The following is a 25,521-nucleotide window of genomic DNA, read 5'->3' on the forward strand; positions in this document are numbered from 1 at the left end:
AATTTTGAAGACTCTTCAGATGTTCAAGAAATCACAAAAGAGCTCACAGTTAAAGTTTCCAACCCGTGAAAACAACTTTCACGCCCGTGAAAAATTATTCACGGCCGTGATAGGTTCCAGCTTCAAATCTGTTTTTCGCGCTGATGATTACAACCGTGAAGGATTGTTCACGCTCGTGAAGCTGCATTTATAAAGGTTGCATAATGGCTATTTTTATATTTAATGAGGGTGCCACAACTCTTTGAGCATTTACTTTGAGCTCTTATTTGTGCATTTACTCATTCATCTTCATTCATTGTATTAAAGGTTCAAGCTTGTGATTGAATCTTTGGGTAGTTAAGTGTTCAATTCTTGTATTCAAAGCTCAAAAGGTGAGATTAAGTGTTTGGATAAGGAATTAAAAGCTCTTGTAACTAAGATTAAAAATCTGAGAATGGGTTAGAGTGTGAGCCTAGGAAAACACTTGGGTTAGAGTGTGAGTCTTTGGAAAAAAACACTTGGGTTTGTTCTTAACCTTATAAAAAAATACAAATAGAGTTAGGTTTATAATTCTATTTGATAGTGAAAATCTCAAGAGGATTCTTGAGGAGTGGATGTAGGCAAGAGTTGCCTGAAACACCATAAGTTCTTGATGTTGTAAGTTGTGCTTGACTTTTCATTTTTGGTTTAAGATTGTTTTTATTTTTTTTTCAACCAATTCAGCTCCCCTCTTGGTTGCCTCCAGAATTACATGATGTTTTGTTTTCTTTTATTGATTATAAGTACTTGTGTTGGTGCATGCAAAGAACAAAAAGTTTTGATAGTGTACTTGTGCCTTTTTATTTGAAAATAGAAAGAACATTTAGATTGAATAGAGCTTTAAAAGGAAGACCATCATGATTACCAATCATGGCTCATTAAGAGAATAATTTCTCTAGAGCACTTGATGAGCAACATGGGCCACCATTGGAGAATGAGAGGTCGATTATGGACTTTACTGTACCTTTTTCCCAAGGAGAGAAAAGTAGTATCTAGAGGCCAAAGGTAGAAGCAAATAATTTTGAGATAAAGCCGACAATCATTCAAATGGTTCAAGGCTTTTTGTTTCATGGGTTGGCTAATGAGAACTCGAATGAGCATATATAATTTTTTTGATGTGTATGCCACCATTCAAGATTAATGGGATGAGTGAAGATGCAGTTCGCTTGAGACTTCTTCCTTTCACTCTTAGAGATAAAGCAAGGATGTAGTTGGATTCTTTGCAACCGGGACCACTTGGGATAAGTTAGTTAAGTGTTTTCATAGCAAATATTTTCCACCGTCAAAATCATCTAAGTCTAGGTCCAAAATTTCAAATTTTAGACAAGGAAGAAATGAGTCATTCTATGATGCATGGGAGAGATACAAGGATCTTTTGAGACATTGTCCACATCATGGGTTTTCAAAGTGGATGCTAGTTAGCAATTTCTAAAATGGGTTAGTTTCTTCTATTAGAGACACCTTAGATGGGTAGCCGAAGGGAATTTATTGAAAAAATCAGTAGATGAGGGTTATGAATTGATAGAGTAAATGGCCTCAAGCAACTATAGATGGACAAATGAGAGGGTTGAGGTGCTTAGAGGAGGTAAAACTGAGGTGGATGCGTTGACAGCTCTTGAAGCTTAGATTACTAATCTAACAAAGCAAGTAAGCTCTATGAATTGTAATGCTATTAACTCTATAAATTTTTTAGTTTATGAGTTATATGGGGGTAATGGGCATATAAGCGTGGATTGTCAAGTTGAAAATCCATTTACTCTAACTTCACCAGAGCAAGTGAGTTATGCCGGAAACTTTGCTAACCGGGAAGTCAATAATCCTTACTCGAACACCTATAACCCCGAATGGAGGAATCATTCGAACTTCGGATTGAGCAATCAGCCTAATATGCAAAGACCTCAAGCTTCCCCCGAATTTCAACAAGCGAGTTATAATTCTCAACCTCTAGTGCAAGAGAGAAAGCAAGCTTAGAAAGTTGCTTTAGCGAAGTTTGTTAGTGCTGCAAATGAAAAAAAATAAAAAATATTCTTTAATAAGAAAGTGGATATAATCAAAATAAAAATATTAATTTTTAAATTAAATAAGATTCCTTAAATAAAAAATAAAAAATTAACATTTGAAATAAAAAATAATGAAATAATATTATTATTTGTCGGTATTCTTACTACTTTTTATTTTTTTATGATAATAATGGTGAGAGAGCAGCTACAATAATGGTAGTGGTGAGGGGGATGGGGTGGCAGAAATAAGGATAGTTACAATGAAAAGGGTAAGGGTAAGTGCCACTTATTCTTTTAATTATATTAATTGAATTAAATTATAAACGAGTTTTAAGAATTGTTCCAATTTTCTTACATTATTTTTTTATTTAGTAAGAGATAATGACTCTCATTTTCTTATTTTTCTAAAATAAGGCTAATTTCTGCTAAATGTGCAAATATTTGAGGTATAAATCTAAAAAATGACTAAAAAGTGTCTAAATTGAATTTTATTCCAAATACTTTTCTTTCTTAAGTATAGAGAGACAAAGATGAAAGACTCCCTCCTTTTTAGCTCTCTAAAGTGCTAATGGCAGATCCTTCATTTCTTCTTTCAATTAATTTCTAAACATTATGCAGTCTTTTTTTTAGTTTAGGTAGTTAGGCGTTCAGTCCCCTTTTATATTTTTATGAGGATTTCTTCCCAAGAGATGGGTAGGTCATGGCTCTTGCTTGGCTTGGTGCTTTAAATAAGATGGAAATTATAAGTGTTTCGTATCAAATTTTGCATTTAGTTTTTGAGTGCTTATAATTGTAAATATATATTATTTTATTCAACTTTTAGATTTTTTAATTTTATTTTATTAAATTATTTAATTTAATTGTTAATAAAAATATATATATAAATCAATTAAATAAATAAGAATTTCATAAAACATATCAAGTATTATATTAGAAAAGGTAAATTATTAATTAAATATAATACCTTTAAAATTAATCTAATTATATTATAATTTTCTATATATTTCTAATCCTATAGGTAACTAATAAATTTAAATCACATACTTATGAGGGAGTCAAAAAGCATAATACAAGTTTTTACAATAATTATAGATGAGATATCGAAAGAAAAAGTAAAATAATTTTAATTCTATTTTATCGATATATTAATTTATATGTTTATTATTATATAATAATTTATTAATAAAATTAGAATATTATTTTTTAGGATTGAGAATCATTTATTTAATTAAGAAACTAATTAATTACTTAACTTATTAATTATATGCTATTTTCTTAAAGTAAAATCATGATTAATCAAAAAAAGGTAATGTATTAGTTACTATATGTAACATTATTAATAAAATAATTCAAATAAACATAAAAGTCATATATTAGGATTATGTTTATTTTTGAAAAGAATACATATATTAAAAAAATTAAATATATTAAAAATTATATTTCAAATAAAATATTAATAATAATAACTATTATATATTCTTTTATAAAATTGAAGAAAAAATAAAAAAATATTTTGTCTAACCTTGATGTATATCCCCGTCTATATATCAAACCGATAAATAATTGACACATATTTATTAATTTTAAATAAATAAATATATGTCATTCGTCCAATATAAAAATATAAAATACAGATAAAATATATTACTTTTTTATTAGCTGTGGTGTATGCACTAAATATGGATAAGAATTATTCAAAAACTAATTCATATAGACACTCTCCGTTTACACATAATTAATAGTAATTAACTTGAATATATTAATATTTTAAGCATTAACATTAAATAATTAATACATTGAATTATTTAAACTAAATTAGGAGGTTTCACTAAATACAATAAAAACATTGAAAGAATTTTAAATTGAAAGAAAAACTGCGACACAACACACTAAAGGCGGTTAATGTTTTCCAAATCCTGAGGGGACAGGGATTATTTCTCTTTAAATATCGATCATCTCTACGTTCCTAATCCTACTTCCTTCTTTCGATGAGTATCCTCCTTTTATCATATTTGTTTTCCCTTACAGCCATCTTTCCTTTTCTGTTTCTTGTCTTGTTTTGCCGGAGTGTTCATTCCGTGTGTTAAAATTTATGTGTTTTTTCAAATTAGTTATTTGTGATATTCTATATTATTAATTAATTATTTTATATTTACAGTTGCTTTAATTCTAAGTATATGATTTTAACTTACTTTCGAGACTAATAGTCTCAAATTTTAAATTTTTCAGGTGACAGCTAAGTTCTCCGCCGACTTCTTTTTGCAGCACGACTTCCCTTCCCCTTCGAGCTTATTATAATTGAATCTTAACTTTTCTATTTCAAATTATTTGAAATTACTAGACTCTCCGCAGTAGTGTACTTGATTCTTTGTATTTTATTTTAGTCTGTTATAAATTATATAAATTTTTTTAATAATCTAGATGAAGGATTAATTTAACTGTACAGTGATTTATGAATGAACTGTTGGTTTATTTAAATAGTATATCTTCATATATGCGATTATTTGGATCATTGGTTAGTTAGGCTTGCTACGGGTTTTGGTGGCTTTAAGTTTATCCATTTCCTAGCGCCGGTCACGGGCCCACAGATCGGATCGTAACAAAAATTAAAATCCTAAATTTGTAACTTTTCCTTAATAAATTGACTTATTATCAAAAAAATAGACCATTAGTTAAAAAAATTAAATACTTCAACGATTTTATAAGATATGATTTTTAAATTTGTTTGAACTTAAATTTTCCATTAAATTTGTAAAGTATATGACAATATATGAGCTCCTATTGCACGACAAAAAATATACTCATAAAATTGCATTTAATAAATATTGTTTTATATATTAACTTATCAAATATTTTTATATTATAAATTTTATATAATAATTTACAGGTGTAACGAACGTGACAAGCAAAATTAGTATTACTTCAATTATAAATATTTTTAAGATTAATATTTTTAAGAACATAAACAGTGGAGAATTTTTAAGATTAATATATAATTGTTACTATTACTTCAATTATAAATATTTTCAATTCACAAAATTAATTAAACTTTTTAATTTAAAAGATATTTTTATATATAAATTTTGATTAAGACTAGATTGAATATATATAATAACAATTTAATGAAAGATATAATTGACAATATAGAAAGAGAAAATTTAATTATTTTATTAATTAATATACTAATTATATTTATAAAATTCATATAAAAAATATAATTAAAGTACTATTTTTAAAATTGAGAATTATTTCTTAATTAAAAATTAATTAATTAATCAATTTATTAATTGTCACGACCCCATCTGTGGGCCCGTGACCGGCACTAGGAAATGGGTAGGCGTAAGGCCACTGAAACCCGTAGTAAACCTAACACTCACTGACTTAAACAAATCTCATCTCAAATTTTACTAGTAACAATGCCACAAATATCTCAACAATTAAATTTTACATAACTAATTCGGTTTGCCAGAAGAATTTAGCGAGACCCGAAACTCAAAAAATTTACAATTGATACATCTACTATTACTACTGCGGAGAATCTAAGATTTTACAAATTAACATACCAAATCGAATACACCACCCGATGATGAAGGAGTCAGGTTATTGAATAAGAGTCGCGAGAGGACTAACAGTCACGAATCTGAAAAACAGTAAAAATGAGACTGTCAGTCTCGAGAGTGAGTTAAAATCAAATAATATGGGACTATTGCATTCTTCTCAGAAAATATAGATTATTCAAATTAGTATATCAAATCATGCACGTAAATACAAATCACATTATAATCAAATACCATAATAAATAAATAAATAAAAATATATTTCTACTTTTACGGGACGAGTTGCTCAGTAGAACCTTAACCCCAAATTCTAGTAGCCATTTTGGCTCTCTTACTCCAATAAGACTGGCACCTAGAGAGCAATGGTCGACCAGGGACCTTACCTCCAGTCTGGTCACTTAAGTATCCAAATAAGCCGGCGCCTAGAGAGCAATGCTCGACCAGGGACCTTTACTCCGGCATCTCATTCCAATAGGACTGGCGCCCAGAGAGCGAAGCTCGACCAGGGTCCTTAACTCCAGTCCGGTCACTTAATATTCAAATAAGCCGGCGCCTAGAGAGCGAAGCTCGACCATGGTCCTTTACTCCGGCATCTCACTCAAATCAGCCTAGAGAGCCATGCTCGACCAGGGCAAAACTCATAATAATCTTATTACCGCAATTTACTCAAATCAGCCCAGAGAGCCATGCTCGACCAGGGCGAACTCATAAAAATCTTATTATCTGGCCATGATCATTACCGATGCGCACGCGGTCCTGATGTAACCCATCGGGCGGCATGTTCTACAAGGCCACATTTTCCAAATCGCAATCATCATATTTAATGAATATAATTGTCTAATTAAATCATCTAACACATTATCAAATTAAAGATTTAAAATTTAGGGCCAAGCAACGTGCAATTTGTGTCGAAAAATAATAATATATGTATTATTATAACGTTACTAATAATAATAATATTTATATTATCTCAATAATTAATAATCAAGTGAAATAATTTATATTGCCATACTAACAATCATATCAGGCATAAATTCTAAAATAGCATATTAAAATCAGACTTAGCAATAGTGCAATGATTAAATGACTTTAACTCACAGATTTGGTGACCTCCTAGCTTTGCTCCGATGCCTCGGTTGGAGCGAGCCGAACAGACAGATCATCTAATCACGGAAAATAATTTATCAAAACGCGGAAATAATTAACCATTAATCCTAGATTCCTAGGACTGACTGTCTAAAAATCTCGACTCGGGAAAATTCTACCGAAAATTCGATAGAACCTCCCCTACAACACGGACATTTACGCCCCGTAAAACAGGTCCAAGACCTGCCAGAAAAACACTACAAATATCCAAGAGTTCAAAACAACAAGAGTCGGGTCCCCAGACTTCACATTTTTCCCGACTCCGCTACACAGCACAAAACACGAGGTAGGCAAACCGACAAACAATTATTTTTGACTTACAATATCCTCAAATACTCAACACAATCAATAGACACACAAATTAAATCAAAGAATTCCAAAATTAACGGGCCATAGATAATTACTGAGACACTCGGTCGCTCGGTCAACTCGCCTCCAGCCGCAGTAGTCCGATCGACGATCCAAACACATCATAGGACTCACAATGATGCGCTGATGACGATCCCTGCTTCCGATTTTTCAATCCAACACCCGATCATCCAGAGAGATTTGCAGACGATCTCGGTCGTCGATTTGCAAACGAAGCCCGATCGCCACGAAACCGGTGCCATTGCAAAGCTTGAGCTGAGGAGAGTCGGGATACGTCCTCCGATCGTCCATCCTCCGCCGGAAAAGCCGGAAAATGCGGCTGCCTCCACTTCACCGGAACTCTCTCCTCCGGCCACCAAAACCGACGCCACCACCGCCAAAATGAAGCTCTCTTAAAGGTCACGGAACGGCTAGAACGACGCCTTCGGCCGCCTCTCTTTGCGATTCGCCTCACGCCACCACTTCCTGACGCCAACAGTGTCTTCGGCCAAGATCGCCGCTGCCGCCACCAAGACCCGACTCCTCCTTCTTCTTCATGCGCGACGCCTTCTCTCTCTCTCTCTCTCTCTCTCTCTCTCTCTTCCTCCCCGATTTTCTTTCCTTTCAATATCGACATTAAGCCCCCAAACTTTTTCTTATTACAATTTGGTCCCTCAACTTTTTTAATTACTTACAATTCCATCCAGAAAAATTTCAATTTAACCCCTAAACTTTTCTTTAGCCTTTCAATTTAGCCCCTAACTATTCAATTTGGGCCAAATTAGAATTATAGAAAATACATAATTACAAAAATACTCCTGACCGATATATTTATTTACAAAAATACCAAACTCACAAATTTCCATTAAAACCCCATATTAATGAAATTATACTTTTAATCCTCATACAAAAATAATTCTCCAATTTAGTCCTAACACAAAATTAATTTAAATAGTAAATTTCCAACTTAAAATTTAATACCACTAATCAATTAAAATACCAATTTTTCCAAAATTCTTTTATAAAAACATCCCTTACAATTTCTACCATAATTTTTCAATATATAATTTTATTTATACATATACATATACATTGGGAAAAAATTAGAATAACCAAAAATATATTCTACCCTTCAAATAATTTACTTAATTAATTCTTAAAATTTCAACTAATTGAGTATAGAAAAATAACTCATTCAATTGACTAATATTAAAATTTCCATTAAATCATTTCAAATTAAACCAAATAAAAATAAAAATAAATTAATTTAAATAAAAACTCATTTATTAATTATTATTAATATTATCTTTATTAAAGAAAAATTTCAGGTATTACATTAATTATATATTATCTCTTAGAATTAGAATTATTACTGATTAGAAAAATAATATATTAGTTAATTTATTAATTATATTATAATATGATTAATACAATAATTCAAGTTAACTTAAAAATTCTATACCAACATTATGTCTATTTTTAAAAAAAAATATATGTATCAAAAAAAATTTACATTTCAGTTTAGATGATGATAATAATGATAATAATAATGATAATAATGATGATAATAATAATAATAATAAAGTATTATCTATTCTTTCATAAAGGCCCAAGGTAAGAAGAAAAGATAGTTCTTACATACTCTCATTGTGTACACGGCAATTATTAGTAAGTGATATGAATATATTAATGTCTTATACATTAGCATTAAATGAATGATTAAGTGAATAACTAATGAAATACACTAAAGTAAGTAGTGAAATGCAGTAAGAGTTTTAAATTAAAAGAAAAACTTCTGAATTAAAGTACTGCAATCAGATTCAACAATGATACTCGAGAAACCACATTCCAGTATTGCATACTAAAGACCAAATAGAACAGCCTGTTCTTCAGCAAGTGGTGGTGAAATACATTAAGAATTTTAAATTAAAAGAAAAACTTGGGCGACACAACACATTAAAGGCGGTTAATGTTTTCCAAATCCTAAGGGGACAGTGATTACTTCTCTCTTTAAATAGCAATCTTCCATCCCTTTCCTTCTTTCAATGTGTATCCTCCTTTCATCATATTTGTTTTCCCTTACAGCCATCTTTCTTTCTCTGTTTCTTGTCTTCAATATCTTCTTGAATTTCTCAGACTACAACCCAGAGGAGATGAAGAAGAAGGGTGCCCAAGGAACTCTTAGCTCCGACGATCTTTGTCTTCTCAAGGGTCCACATTATCTCAGTGACTCCATTATAGATTTTTACTTCAATTACTTATCTTCCTTCTATTCTCCTGATGATGACGACAATGGTATTCTATTTGTTTCGCCAACTGTTTCATTCTGGTTGGCCAATTGTGGCGACGATCCTGACACCATTAAGGCTTTCTTGGAACCTCTAAACTTATCTTCCAAGAATCTCATCTTTTTCACTGTTAATGACAGTGATCGAGTAGTTCATAGTGGTGGTGGTGGTGGTACTCATTGGAGTTTGCTTGTGTTCTGTAGGGAGATGAATAGGTTTGTCCACCATGATAGCTGCCATGGTATTAACTATTGGAAAGCCGTTGATCTTTACGATGTTGTTAAGGAACATGTAAAAAGATCCTCCGAGAGTTCTGATACACCAGCGGAAGAAGTTGGCTCTCGGTCTGATTCAGAGTTCCCCAGAAAGATAAAGAAGAAGAAGAACAGGCAGTATGAAGTTCCGGAGGCAATTTTCGTAGAAGGAAGGACACCGCAGCAGACGAATGGACACGACTGTGGACTCTATGTTATGGCAATTGCCAAAGCTATTTGCCAATGGTATGATTCTGATGAAAAGAATGACGAGTGGTTTTCCACGATAGATGAGGAGGTTCATGCATCATTGGAGAACTCCATGAGACGCGAAGTTCTGAAGCTTATAACAGATGAAGATGTCTTCGTTTACTAAAATTTGAAAGGTGGCCTTGTGGTATAATATATTACTAATGGTGTATTTTTCTTGTTCATAGCTTTCATTGAGTAATGAATCTTTATTCTTTTTTTGTGTGTATTAAAGGTAACAAGCAAGGAATTAATATTCAGGCTGTTTCAGTAATAATTGCAGCTACTTATAATTCTTTTATCTTTTTTTTTGGATGCCACTAACTAACTAGAACTTTGTGTCGAGAAGAATACTATTTCCCCTAACCATCAATGAAGCCAAAAACAACAAATATATATGACCACCCTGCACCGTATATCTATCAAACAGTATACCTATACAATACCTATATATAGTACAAATACTGTATCTCGTAACACCCCTCTCAAGTTGGAGCGTGCAAATCTCGGACGCCCAACTTAGCCAACAAAAATTCAAACTGTGACTTTTCCAAGGCTTTCGTGAATATATCTGCTAACTGAACCTTCGTAGAAATATATGATGGATCAATCAAGCCCTCTAAAATTACATCTCTAACAAAGTGGCAATCAGCTTCTATGTGTTTAATGCGCTCATGAAAAACTGGATTGTGAGCAATATACAAAGCCGACTGACTGTCACAATAGAGTCTTATTCCCTTCTTATGCTGCACTCCTAAATCTCCTAGCAGTTGCTTTAACTATTTTAATTCACACGTAATAGACGCCATTGAACAATACTCTGCCTCTACCGATGATCGAGACACAGTATGCTGCTTTTTGGTTTTCCAGGAGATTGGTGAATGACCGAGCAACACAAACCATCCACTCAGCGATCTACGGGACACCGGGCAACTAGCCCAATCAGAGTCACACCATCCTTCCAAACTCAGCTCATTATCTGCCCTTAGTAACACACCTTGCCCCGGGTTCTTCTTCAAATAACGGACAACTCTCAAAGCAGCTTCCCAATGTTCTTCCCGTGGATCCTGCAGAAACTGAGACAGAATGTGTACAGAGTACGCTAAATCCGGCCTAGTCACGCCGAGATAAATAAGTCGACCCACCAACCGCTTGTATCGCTCTGCATTTCCGAGCAGTTTCCCACTGGCTAAAGACAATCTATGATTAGATTCCATAGGAAATTCTGCTGGCTTTGACCCCAACAGACCCGACTCAGATATAATATCCAATGCATACTTTCGTTGACACATGAAAATACCTTCCTTATTCCTTGCTATCTCCAACCCTAGAAAATATCTCAAAGGTCCCAAATCCTTCATTTTAAAGCACTTTCCAAGATAATCCTTGAATACTGCTAATGCCACTTTATTATTTCCTGCAATTATCATATCATCCACATACACAAGAACATTGATCTGGATTTTACCCTTAGTCATCGTAAACAAAGAGTAATATGAATAAGACTGTTTAAAGCCATAACTCTTTAGAGCCAATGCTAGTTTACCAAACCAACATCTAGGCGCCTGTTTTAATCCATACAACGACTTCTTCATTCTACACACTACATTCTTGTTGTCACTTTTTTCAAATCCCGGAGGTATCCTTATGTAAACTTCCTCTTTCAGATCACAGTGTAGAAAGGCGTTGTGAACATCCATCTGATGTACTTCCCAATTCTTGATTGCTGCAACTGCCAGAAATGTCCGAACAGTCACCATTTTGGCCACAGGGGCAAATGTCTCGGTATAGTCAATACCCTCTACCTGATGGTTTCCGAAAACCACAAGCCTTGCCTTTAATCTTTCTAAATTTCCATCTGCATCTCGTTTCTCCGTATATATCCATTGACTACCTAGAGCTTTCTTCCCAGGAGGTAACTCTTGCAGCACCCATGTTTCTTGATCTTCTAATGCTCTAATTTCCTCTGCCATAGCTCGTCTCCAACCTTCATGTTTCACTGCTTCTCTAAATGTTTTAGGTGGTGTGCCTGCACTTACAGCTGCTATAAATTTTTTGTAATTATTTGAAAACCGTTCACAAGATACATAATGAGAAATAGGATAAGGAGTACCTGAGGTAGTCGACGAAGGGAGCGATCGTTCAGACGGACTTTTCTTTTTCACAATTATATGTGTAACGAAACCTTGGTAGCGAGAATTTGGAATCTTAACTCGCTTCCCTTTTCCCATATCCGTCTCTATACTAACTTCATCTGTACATACCGCTACCGCCTCAAGACCAGTACTATCACTGCCAGAATCTGGTAGAACATTAACCTCATCTACTTTGCCACCCGTTACACCACCTCCTGCTGTTCCCATCTCCGCACTGCTGCCAGCAGGGTCATCATGAACTGCCCCACCAATACTCACGTTATCCTCACAGTCCACTGCTTCATCAAGCTCATCACATTGCAGGCTCGTATCACTCCCTACGGTATGAGAATCCTGGGCTACATTGCTCCCAGCCAAAGGAAAGACATTTTCATAGAAATCAACGTCACGTGAAATAAGTAACTCTTTTTTTTCTAAATCATACAACAACCATCCCTTTTTAGCAAATGGGTAACCTAGAAAGATGCATCTACGACTCCTACTCTCAAATTTGTCCCCTTTCGATTTTTGATTATGAGTATAACACAAGCATCCCATCACTCGCAATGCACTTAAATCGGGTTTCTTTCCAAACAAACATTCATAAGGAGTTTTAAAATCCAATACACTGGAAAGGCGTACGATTAATTAAATGACATGCTGCCATCACACATTCCCCCCAAAATTTCATCGGCAAGTGTCCCTGGAAACGTAAAGCACGTGCTACACTCAACATATGTTTATGTTTACGTTCTACCCGGCCATTCTGTTGCGGGGTACCCACACATGACGTCTCAAAAATCATGCCATTCTTCACAAAGTAATTTTTCAGACAGTTAAACTCTGTTCCATTATCACTACGAACTCGTTTGATTTTTCGATCAAACTGTTGTTCTACCAAGGCCACAAAATTCATAAATGATAATTCAACTTCTAATTTATTAAACAACAAATAAACCCAAACTGCTCTCGAACAGTCATCAACAATAGTAAAAAAATAGTATGCCCTACAAGTGGACGGAGTTCTATATGGTCCCCATAAATCACAATGTACGAGTTCAAAAAGTCTACCAGCTCTACTGTTACTAATTGAAAAACTCTTTCTAGGCTGTTTTGCACAATAACAGACATTACAACCATCTTTATTCAACCTACTAGATAGACTCACATTAGGAACCTTCTTAAGCACAATTTCTGACGGATGTCCCAACTGCTGGTGCCACAACTCCATTGAGCTTCCATAACAAAGAGCTAGAGTCCGAGCTTGAGGCACACCCCGGAAAAAGAAAAGTCCATCTTCGCGTTCACCCACTCTAATCAACCGCCTCGAGGTTCAGTCCTGTATAACGCACAATGTGTTAGTTATTTGAATAGTACAATTATTTTGATCCAGCAACTATGTAACCGAAATTAGATTACAATCAAATTTGGGAACAAACAACACATTGTCAATTTTGAGAATCCCTGGCAACACCACACTCCCTTCATGAGTAGCTTGCGAACTACTACCATTTGGCAAGCTTACAGGGCAGCAGCTAATTTTCCGCATATCGATCATCCAATCTAATCTCCTTGTTATATGGTGTGTTGCCCCCGTATCAAAAATCCAAGAATACTCACCAGAGAGTCGATCCTTGGGTGTCGGCAGATTGAGAAGATCAAGAATGTTTTGCCATTGTTCTGGAGTTATGTTCGACAATCCAGCCTGCTCTGCGGTGTTAGACGGGTGTCCGTCGGTCTGTTACAGTTGTGTCGAGGTGCTAGCAGTGGCTTTGTTTGCCCTGGCAGCCATGCCTCCTCGCCCTCTCCCCGCCATGACACCACGTCCTCCTCTGCCACCACAACCAAGCCCACGGCCACCACAAGGGTGATCCCCCCACCAATCCGGAAATCCATGAATTTGAAAACACATGCTTTCATCATGTCCATCACGATTGCAATTAGCATAAAATTTTTCAGAATGAGCAGTAAGTTTTGGTTTACCTCTGGGGTCAGATTGAACCCTTAAATCCATGATCGTCTCACGGTCGTCCTTGTGACCACCACGCAGATGCTCTTCTTGAGCCACAATTTGGTACGCACGGTCCATAGAAGGCAGAGGATCATGATTCAAAATTTGAGACTGTACCGAAGCATATGCACCATCTAAATTAACAAGGAACCACTGAAGCTGATCCTCCCTGAAGAGGGTCTGGTATTGAGTGGCCAGACGACACCTACAGCCGCCACAAGTGCACCCACTGCACGTACATCGGGGTAAAGCCACATACAATAACAACTCGTCAAAGATCTTACTCAACCGCCCAAAATACGAAGCCACCGATTCTGTTTTGCCTTGCTTGCACTCAGCCAGAGACGTCTTCAGTTGACAAATACGGGTGCCATTAATAACACAGAATCGCCTCTCTAAAGCAACCCACAACTCACGAGCATCTTCATAGAACAAAAGCGTCGTCCGAATCGAAGGCTCGATCGTGTTCATAAGCCAAGCCACCAGCATCGAGTGCATGATACCGCCATCCGGTTTGACATCGTGGTCTCGGCTTTTGATGCTACCATCCAAGAACCCGAACTTGCGCTTCGCTCGCAAAGCTGTGCGTACAGCCCTTGCCCATTCGTCGTAGTTGTCTCCATTCAACTGAATCAGAGTAATGAGATTACCCGGATTATCCGATGACCCTAAGAAGAAGACATCGATCTTCCTATCACTGCCAATGGCACGACTGGAGGAAGATTTGTTGCCGTCGTCGGCCATGTCCCCAAAAACGTAGAAAAGAAAGAGGAAAGAAAAAAAAACTTAGGGTTTGGAGAGAGCTACGCGTCCCACTCCGAATACGCGTCTCGAAAAAAAAATATTTTCTTAGACCCCGAAATACACTGTATTTCCTTTGGATCGATCCCTTGACCTGTGGATTAAGCGTCCACCACGCTTCCATTGCGCCGCTCACCTGGCTCTGATACCATGTTGAGAAGAATACTATTTCCCCTAACCCTCAATGAAGCCAAAAACAACAAATATATATGACCACCCTTCTACCATACTACACCGTATATCTATCAAACAGTATACCTATACAATACCTATATACAGTACAGATACTGTATCTCGTAACAACTTGTTATGCTTAGAGATGTTCCATGTTTTTTCCTGATAGCACCATGGAGTGCTTTTATAGTAATTTACTTTACAATTGATTGGGTAAAATCATATATATATATATATATATATAATAACACAGAAAGTACAGCTGCTGCAAAATTACAGGAATCAAGATTTAGAGTTTTTGATTACTGTGTCAAGTTTTCCACCCTTTAATGAAAGGGTACTCTTTTATCTATATATAATTAAATTTCTATGTTTCAACGGCTAAATTTAATTTAATTGATATTTTATTTGAACTCTGTACTATATTGAACTTTATATTAAATTCACTGCCCTCATAATATGAATGAATTTTTAACTAGCTTGGAGTAATTAAAAGTTCATACATATAAGTGATACATATCTAGCTAAACCGGAATCTCATGAATTAGTTATAAACAATCTACACAGAAGTCTATGATTGAACAAACCACATTCTTTGGTTTACGGACACGCACTCATGACAATAAAAAATATACAACTTCATCCTTCATTATATCAATCTCAAAGACCACTCATGCTTAACTGTATCTACAAGACTGCTATAAATACTCCATTCTATCTCATTTATTAGGTAACGTAATTACAACTCTTTTATGCACTTTATTTTAACTTTTCCCGGCATACTACTAAATACCACACTAGGACCCTTAATTTGTTTTATTGCAGTTTTTCAAGAGATCGCTAAATCAAGCTCATATAATTATCGTTTTATTCCTAACTATTTTCGGTATTGCCGTTCCATATATATTTTATTCCTAACTGTATTGTTGAAGATGCAACAAAACCAGAACAAGTCAGCAAGAATCAACAGTCAAAGACTGCTAGTAAGGACCAACAGTCTTTGACTGTTGGACATGTCCTCAGTCATTCTGATCATCACATGCCAAAAGTTAGGAAAAAGGAGCAACACCTCTCCCCTAGGAAAAAAGGCTGATTTTACCTCTCCCTAAGCTAGAATTGAATATTGGAATGTAACAAGAAATAGTAATAGGACCGTTGCATCAAAACTTGTATATAACAGGATTCTCATTTCTCATGTAATCTCAGAATACCAACAAATATTGTACATTCATCATTGATCAAATAATAAAGCTCAATTTTTCCACATGGTATCAGAGCAGGATTGATCCTGTCATTATTTACCCAAATAATCAAAATTCCAACTAATCAAAATTCTCATCATGTCTCAAAATGATCTTACCAAACTCACCAACATAATGTTAACAGGCAATCAAAACTATTTCGAATGGTCGAGGGCAATCTATATCGGCCTCAGTGGAAGGAAAAAATTAGGGTTTATCACAGGGACCCGAAAGAAGCCACAAATAATCGACCCCAATCAACCAACAAAAGAAGAAATTGAGACGATCGAAGAATGGCAGACGACTGACCATATGGTCATGTCTCCTTTAACCAACACGATTGAGCCTCAGATTTCCAGATTATGCATGTTGCTGGCATCATCACAGGCGATATGGGAGAAATTGAAATAGTTGTATGGACAGGAGCAAAACTATGCTCTTATATTCAATTTGAAATAAGAATTAGCGCAGATAAAACAGGGAACTCGGTCCAGCGCGAGTTACGCGACCGAGGTACTCACCCGATGGGAGGAGCTATAGAGCTACCTCCCACCCACAACGGACCCAGAAGAAGCAAAGCAGAGAGTGGAGCAGGACTTAGTGTTCACTTACCTGGGCGGGCTCGATTCGAGCTACGAGGCGGTTAGGTCACAAATTCTGCTGTCCAGCAAACTCTCCAGACTCGACGCGGTCATCGCTCTTGTACAACAAGAAGAGACCATGCATGTTACCATGGGAGCAATGTCGAACCAGCACAACATAGAGAACAGAGCCTTTGCCTCTCACTCGCGAGAGTCAGCTTGGGTCTGGGGGACGCCTAACAGCGTCGAGAGGTGTGACCATTGCAAGAAGCAGGGTCATTCCCATGAGCGCTGCTGGCATCTCCACCTACACCTTCGGCCGACACTCAGCTGAGGAGAACGAGGGAGAAATGGAGAAAGGAGAGACAGGGACGAACGAAGAAGAGAAGTGAAGTTTGGCGGCGTGGGCATGCTGAACGCGTCTAACCTTAAGGGTTATGATGCGTTCAGCGGGTCGGACGTAGCAAGCCGGTCAGCATCTTTTAATTCAACCCGACCCGACCCCACTACTTACATCTGACCCGGCCCTAGTATCTCGGCCCAACCCAACTGTAGCTCATGGGCCAACCCAGACCCAAGGCCCAACCCGCCAATCTGACCCGAATCCAGCCCAGCAGAAAATTATCAAATTTCTCAAATCCTTTCTCAGCTTCAGTCTATTTTACAGCTTCAACAGTCTCATGGGAAAGGTTTAGTATCTCAAAACTATAAAAAATCTTCAAAATGGATTATTGACTCCAGTGCAACCGATCACATGACTTGGAATCCGACAAGATTATACAATTTTGTCCCTACAGATTCCCAACATGTGATCGTTGCAAATGGAGATAGAGCCGAAATTTCTAGTTTTGGCTCCTCAAATTTGTTTAATAATACTAATCCAATACATGACATTCTTTTATTACCTAACTTTACATCCAATTTATTATCTGTTGGTAAAATAACTCGCACTTTAAATTGTAATGTCATCTTCTCACCGTCTATTGTAATGTTTCAGGATCGCACTACCGGGAAGACGATTGGTGAGAGATACCTTGAAAATGGCTTATACTACCTCACCGACTCTACCAATCAGTGCCTTGCCTCCACTAAATCCTTCAACCACAGCATATTAATGCATAGGCGGTTTGGGCATCCGACCGATAAAGTTTTAAATCAATTATTTTGTCTTAAAATCAATTCTGGTTGTTGTGACACTTGCAAATTTTCAAAGCATACCAGATTACAATTTCCTGTGTCCTCTACTATATCAACAAAGATGTTTGATTTAATTCACTCTGACGTTTGGGGACCTACCCCCTGTACCTGTTACAATTATTTCCATTATTTTATCATATTTATTGATGACTTCTCCCGTCTCACTTGGGTCTACTTACTAAAAGGCAAAAATGAAGCATTTTCTTGCTTTCAAAAATTTTTCCATTTTATTCAAACTCAGTATAATGCCAAAATTAAAATTTTTCGATCCGACAATGGCATTGAATATATTAATAAAAATTTCTCTGATTTCTTCTCTACATAGGAAATTTTACATCAAACTACGTGTATTTATACTCCCGAACAAAATGGTGTCTCTGAAAGAAAAAATCGGCACCTTCTCAAAGTTACAAGATCGCTTCTTTTTTAAAACAGCGTTTCACATATTTTTTGGTCGGATGCCCTCCTCACAGCTGCCTATCTTATCAACCGATTACCTAGCCCCACTCTTAAAAACCTCAGTCCTCTTAAAATCCTCAAAGGCCGAAAAATAGAATTGGACCACATTCGAGTTTTTGGATGTACTGCTTTTGTTCATATTAGACGATCCCATAAACTTGACAAAAGTTCCGTTAAAACCGTGTTCCTAGGGTACTCCACTGAAAAAAGGGGTACAGTTGCTATGATCCCTCCATACACAAGTCCTATATCTCCAGAGATATGTCCTTTAATGAGAGTACACCCTACTTCCCCACTGCCACTCACCCCACCTCTGGGCCCTCGTCTTTATTATTTCCAGATAACTTTCTCTTTTTTGACAGTTCAGATCAGTCTCTCTCATCGACAGGCATGTAGACTCTGGAGGCTCCCCCTGTGGCTACTTCTTCAGGGGGAGGCAATCCCATTCCCACGGCAACTTCTTCAGGGGGAGGAAATGAACCACAGGTAGAAGAAGCAATTGCCCTGCGGAGATCATCTCGACCAACCAGACTTCCTGCTGCGCTAAGGGACTATGTGTCCCACTCGGTATTGTATCCTATCCATCACTTTATTAATTATAATTCTATATCAAGTTCATATAGGGCATATCTAAACACTCTCACATCACACACTGAGCCCACTTCTTTCTATGACGCTAACACCAACCCTAATTGGTGTAAGGCTATGAAAGAAGGACTCCAGGCTCTGGAAGAAAATAAAACCCGGGAGCTTGTCACCCTACCACCAAATAAAAAATCGATTGGTTGTAAATGGGTGTATAAAATCAAATAAAAGCATGATGGTACAATTGAAAGGTATAAAGCTAGGCTGGTAGCAAAAGGCTTCACCCAGACCTATGGCATAGATTACCAGGAAACCTTTGCTCCGGTAGCTAAAATAAGCACTGTTCGTATTTTACTGTCTGTTGCTACTAACTCAGGGTGAAGCTTATTTCAGATGGATGTTAAGAACGCATTTCTTTAAAGATCTCCGAAAAAAGAGGTGTACAGGACTCTCCCTCCAGGTCACAAATTTGCCTCTAACTCCTTCCTGGTATGTAAGTTAAAAAAGGCAATCTACGGATTGAAACAGTCACCTAGAGCATGGTATGCCAAGCTAAGCCATTTTTTATTAAAGATTGATTTCAGCAAATGTGCTTTTGATTCGTCTATGTTTGTTAAACACACTCACACATACACGATCATTATCTTAGTATATGTGGATGACATTATTATAACAAGGAACAATAATGAGGAGATTGAGAAAGTAAAACAAAAACTGAAAGAGGAATTTGACATTAAGGATCTTGGTCAATTAACTTACTTTCTCGGAATAGAAATAGCAAAATCTCATAAAGGGCTATTTCTATCTCAAAGAAAGTATGTTCTTGATCTCTTAAAAGAAATAGAAAAAATAGGAGCTAAGCCTATAGATACCCCTATGGAGACCAAAACTATACTCAACTTGGAGGACGGTGATCCTTTAGATGACATAGGCCATTAGCAGCGCTTGGTGGGAAAATTAATTTACTTAACCGTCACCAGACTTGACATTAGTTATATTGTGAGTATGATTAGCCAATTTATGCATGCTCCCCGTACTCCTCACTTAGATGAGGTTGATAGGATCCTAAGATACCTCAAAGGTATTCCAAGATAAGGTATCTGGATGAAAAATAATAGTAATGCTAACACTATTACTGGTTTCTCTGATGCAGATTGGGCAGGGAGTTGTGACAGGAAGTCGACTTCAGGATTCTACACATTTGTAGGGGGAAATCTAGTAACTTGGAAAAGCAAAAAAATAAATAGCAACCGCAAGGTCCAGTGCCGAAACTGAGTATCGTGCCATGGCATCGACGGCTAGCGAGCTCATTTGGATCAAGTAAGTATTGACTGACATGGGGGTAAAATACAAAGGTCCGATGGAGATGTACTGTGATAACCAAGCAGCCAGACACATCGCATCCAACCCAGTCTTTCACGAAAGGACTAAACATATTGAAGTTGACTGTCACTTCATAAGGAAAAAAGTCCAATCAGGAGAAATTGCAACTCCATTCGTCAGAAGCCACGAACAGCTGGCAGACATCTTCACAAAGGCTCTAGACAAAGCAGGTCACCGAAGGCTCCTTAGCAAGATGGGTTCTATCAATTTATTTGAACCCACCTTGAGAGGGAGTGTTAAAGATGCACCAAAACTAGAACAAGTCAGCAAGGATCAACAGTCTTTGACTGCTAGTAAGGATCAACAGTCTTTGACTGTTGGACATGGCCTCAGTCATTCTGATCATCACAGGCCAAAAGTTAGAGAAAATGAGCAACACCTCTCCCATAGGGAAAAAGGCTGCTTCTACCTCTTCCTAAGCTAGAATTGAATGTTGGAATGTAACAAGAAATAACAATAGGACCGTTGCATCAAAACTTGTATATAACAGGATTCTCATTTCTCATGTAATCTTATAATACCAATAAATATTGTACATTCATCATTGATCAAATAATAAAGCTCAATTTTCCACATGTATCAATAAATATATATTTTCTTCTCGCTTCAAAATTCATAAGTTTCTGTATGATAATCTATGTAGAATTGCTCTATCAAGCATCGTCTAGATGTTGTTCTTTGAAAAACAGACAGCTCGCTCTCAATGCCAGTTTATTAGCATTAATCTGAGCCAAAATCAGCTAATTAACGAGCTCCACTTCTCTCCTTTCATTTTATATATATATATATATATACTGTTTTGTGCATGGCATAGTAATTCTTGCATTTGTATAGAACGGGGCTTAAAGGCCAATTTGCCCCTTGAATGGACATGATGACTAATTTATTTATTTTTTTAATTTTTTGACCGATGAATAAATATATTTGTTAAGAATGACTAAAATATTTATTTTTAGTTTGAAACTGATATGAGATTCAGCTTCACTTTAAAGCCGGTCAATTCTTTTTATTAGATAATAATTTATAAAAAATTGATTAAAAAATTAAAAATTTCCATTATTTATTTATTTTAACTAAAACAAAATTATAATAAATAAAAGAAATATTTAAATAAAATATTGACATTTTTATGATCTAAAATTAAACCCAGCAAACATCAAAAATTCTTTGTCTATCTGAAATCAAAACTAATAACGAAAAAAAAATTGATTTTATAATCTTGATCTATATAAAGAAATCCTTTTATTGATGAAATCTCTAATTTAGATGGCTTGGAAAAGATTGGTACGGATCAAATAGATTGGAAGAGAATGGGCACAAACCCAAAAGATTGGTACGGATCAAATAGATTGGAAGAGAATGGGCACAAACCCAAAAGACTGAATCAATTTAACTATTGCGTAAATTTATTGTTAGAAATATATGAGCGGAGAGAAAAGAAAAAGTGAGAAAGAGGCGATGGTTCATATATATATATATATATATATTTTCTAATTAGTAAATTTAAATTTGCAAGTCCTGCGGTAGTTTAGAGTTAATTAATAAGTAAAATGATTACTTTTTGCAAGTTGGTGGATAAAATGACCAACAAATTAAAATATGGATGAATTGCTCGTTGATTCTAAATTTAGGGGGCAAATCGCCCTTTTAAACCGTATAGAACCGAACCGAGAAACAGCAGATTTGAGCACCGTGAAACAATATTTCTTAAAAATATAAGAAAATGGGGAAATGTGTAATTATTAAAAATATATATTAATATTAAAAATATAGAGTTAAACATTATTTATTTATATATATATATATATATTATACTCAAATATTATTTACTATCAATAAATATTTAATATAAAAATATCAAAGAAAAATAATAAATTAAACTTTATATAATGAAAGAAAAATGAGTTTTTTTACAAGTTCTTTTAAATCATTAATACAAAAACAGAAAAATTAGTGCAATTCATGAATTTTTATTTTTTTTTATTATTTCTTTTGTTTAAGAACTTGACGAGTCTTTTAATCCTAATCGGTTTCGAGATGTCACATCTTTTCCTTTTCGTTGAGGAGAAGTGTTACCAATTCGTAATAGGTTCCCATAGTAGTGGATCCTAATTAGAATACTGAAAAGAAGTCTAATAGTTATCACCAACAAATACTGAAAAGAAGTCTAATAGTTATCACCAACAAATACTGATTTAATGGAGAAGGAATCCTATTTGACGAATGTACAAAAAAGAGACTGTGAACTAAGATTTGAGGACAAAGATGTTAGTCAAATAACCAATTAAAACTGTCACTTAGTTTGAGGTTAGTTATAATAATGATAATATTATTATTATTATTATTATTATTATTATTATTATTTAAGGCGGTTAATGTTTTCCAAATCCTAATGGGACAGTGATTACTTCTCTTTATATAACAATCGTGCTTCCTTCTTTCAATGATTGTCCTCCTTTTATCAGATTTATTTTCTCTTACAATCATCTTTCATTCTCTGTCTTCTTCTTGAGACTACAAGCAACAGGAGATGATGCAGAAGAAGGGTGCCCAAGGAATTCTTACCTCTGACGATCTTTGTCTTCTCAATGGTCCCTATTATCTCAGTGACTCCATTATAGATTTTTACTTCAATTATTTATCTTCCTTCTACTCTCTTGATGATGATGACAATGGTATTCTATTTGTTCCGCCAACTGTTTCATTCTGGTTGGCTAACTGTGGCGACGATCCTGACACCATTAAGGATTTCTTGGAGCCTCTAAACTTATCTTCCAAGAATCTCATCTTTTTCGCTGTTAATGACAGTGAGCGAGTAGTTCATAGAGATGGTGGTGGTGGTACTCATTGGAGTTTGCTTGTGTTCTGTAGAGAGATGAATATGTTTGTCCACCATGATAGCTGCCATGGTATTAACTATTTCAGAGCTGTTGAACTTTACGATGTTGTCAAGGAACATGTAAGAAGATACTCCAAGAGTCCTGATACACCACCGGAAGAAGTAGGGTGTGGGTCTGATTCAGAGTTCCCCAAAAAGAAAAAGAAGAAGAAGAAGAAGAAGAAGAACAGGCAGTATATTATGGAAGGGAGGACACCGCAGCAGACGAATGGATATGACTGTGGACTCTACGTTATGGCAATTGCCAAAGCTATTTGCCAATGGTATGATTCTGATGAAAAGGGTGATGAGTGGTTTTCCATGATAGATGATGAGGTTCATGCATCATTATTGGAGTACTCCATGAGAGGCGAAATTCTGAAGCTTATAACAGATGAAGATGTCTTGGTTTACTAGAGATTAAAAGGGTATATGTATAAGTACTCCTTTCTGTGGTAAATATTATTAATGATGTGTTTTTCTTGTTCAGAATATCCAAAACCCAGAAATAGTAGAGTGTAGTTGCATCAGTTCAGGAGAATGTACTCAATTGAACTCATTTAACATTAAAATAGCCATTTTTGAAAATTTCTGAATGCTAATTTTTCCTGGAAAAGAAGAGTTTTTCTATTTCTCCAGACAACCCAAATAACCATCAGAAAGAAAGGCACTGAGGATTGTCCGCTTAATAAAAAAAGAAACACAGTTAATCCAGTCACACTATCAATTTTCAGTCCTTCTCTTATCTCATGGAGAAGCTTGTCCCACCTCTTATATAAGATTTTTTCTATATGTTAATCAAAATACCTTTAGCAATTGATTTCAAGTCTTTTTACTTAAAATTAGTAAAACTAATTGTTTTGCTGTATAAGATTCATAAATGAACAATTGAGATTAATAGATTACAATGTTAAAAATAAGTAATTCTGGGTTAATAATATTGGAGTTGTTTCAATATTTACTTGAATTGTATCCCACATAAATAATGCCAAGCTAGGGATCTCATAGGTGGATCCTAATTAGAATACTTAAAAGAATTCTAATAATTATCTACAACAAATCCTGATTTAATGGACAAAAAGAAATTTATTTGACGAATATAGAAACAGGAGACTACGGAATAAGATTTGAGGAAAAAGATGTTAGTCAATCCTTTGGCTGCCTTATAAGAAGAATGCTTTTGTTACAGCTGTTGCTCCTCAGGGACTAGAGGATATCATGGTGGTAGTTTGCTTTCTGTGGACAGGAAAAGGTGGGATGTTGACTTGATTTCTGATGTTTTTAATGCGAGGGACTTATTTTGAACTTTCCCCTTAGTACGAGGAGAGTGAAAAATGAAATGTACTGGGGGTTTGATGATATGGGAAGGTGCTCTGTCAAGAGTTGTTACAGACTATCAAGAGGGGAGGAGGATATCTCATATAGTGGTTTCTGGCAGAAGTTATGGCGTTTGAAACTGCAAGCCAAGGTGCTGAATTTCTTTTGGCGAGCTTGTTCTGGGTGCCTCCCTACTGCAGATAGGTTGCTAACAATGAAGGTGAGTGTCCCTGAGATCTGTCCTGTTTGTATGAATGGTAGAGAGTCAATTCAGTTGATCATGTTATGCTTGATTGTGTGGTGGCTCGCCAGTGCTGGCGTTTGCTCTTGATCCTACTGAGGACGGGCTCTCGTTTTTCCACTGGGCGGTCGAGTTTTCTGCTGGACATTCACTTGATGACTGCTGCAATTTGGTGATGAAAACTCATCTGAATTCATAGCATCAATCAGGGTAGCCGGTTATTGCATCATGTGGCGTACTGCAAGGGAGGTTGCTACAAGGTCCTCAGATGCTATGAATTCAAATGAGGTGGAGCAAACCTGAGGAAGGCTGGTTCAAGGTGAATATCGATGTAGCCATATGTTCCCCGGACAAAATAAGATGGGCTTAGGCTGTATTATCAGAAATAGCAATGGGGAGTTTATGTCTGCTTTTTCTCTGTCAGCTCGTAGAGAAGTAAGCTGAGGCTATTGGCATTAGGGAGGGCGCTGAGTTGGGTAAAGCAGAAGAACCTGGACAATCTGATCATTGAGAAAGACTCTCAAATGGACTCAGAGACGCTCCAATTTGTTCTTCTTTTGGTCTGATTCTTCAAGATTTTTCTTTCAGTTTCCTACAGAATTCAGTAATGTGCATTCCCGTTTTGTTGGGAGATTTAGCGAACTCTGCTGCTCACTTG

General features: G+C 35.8%; 2 protein-coding genes and 1 non-coding gene across 3 annotated transcripts; 2 read left to right on the forward strand and 1 right to left on the reverse strand.

The window, feature by feature from the left end:
* Positions 1-1,313: 1,313 nt before the first annotated feature.
* On the reverse strand, positions 1,314-1,419 carry LOC112535128. Its single transcript, XR_003079321.1, has one exon. It is a non-coding gene; the product is annotated as a small nucleolar RNA R71 (small nucleolar RNA).
* Positions 1,420-8,908: 7,489 nt separating this feature from the next.
* LOC125369813 (NEDD8-specific protease 1-like) lies at positions 8,909-9,987 on the forward strand. The gene has a single exon (XM_048373056.1). The coding sequence runs from the start codon at positions 9,115-9,117 to the stop codon at positions 9,985-9,987; it is 873 nt and encodes a 290-aa protein (XP_048229013.1). The 5' UTR covers positions 8,909-9,114.
* Positions 9,988-22,957: 12,970 nt separating this feature from the next.
* Positions 22,958-24,609, forward strand: LOC8270567 (NEDD8-specific protease 1). The gene is made up of 3 exons (XM_002520578.2): positions 22,958-23,713; positions 23,796-23,847; positions 24,509-24,609. The coding sequence occupies exons 1-3, from the start codon at positions 22,958-22,960 to the stop codon at positions 24,607-24,609; spliced, it is 909 nt and encodes a 302-aa protein (XP_002520624.2).
* Positions 24,610-25,521: the final 912 nt, after the last annotated feature.

The sequence above is a fragment of the Ricinus communis genome, chromosome 1 (genome assembly GCF_019578655.1).
Source record: "Ricinus communis isolate WT05 ecotype wild-type chromosome 1, ASM1957865v1, whole genome shotgun sequence".
Classification (NCBI taxonomy): Eukaryota; Viridiplantae; Streptophyta; class Magnoliopsida; order Malpighiales; family Euphorbiaceae; genus Ricinus; species Ricinus communis.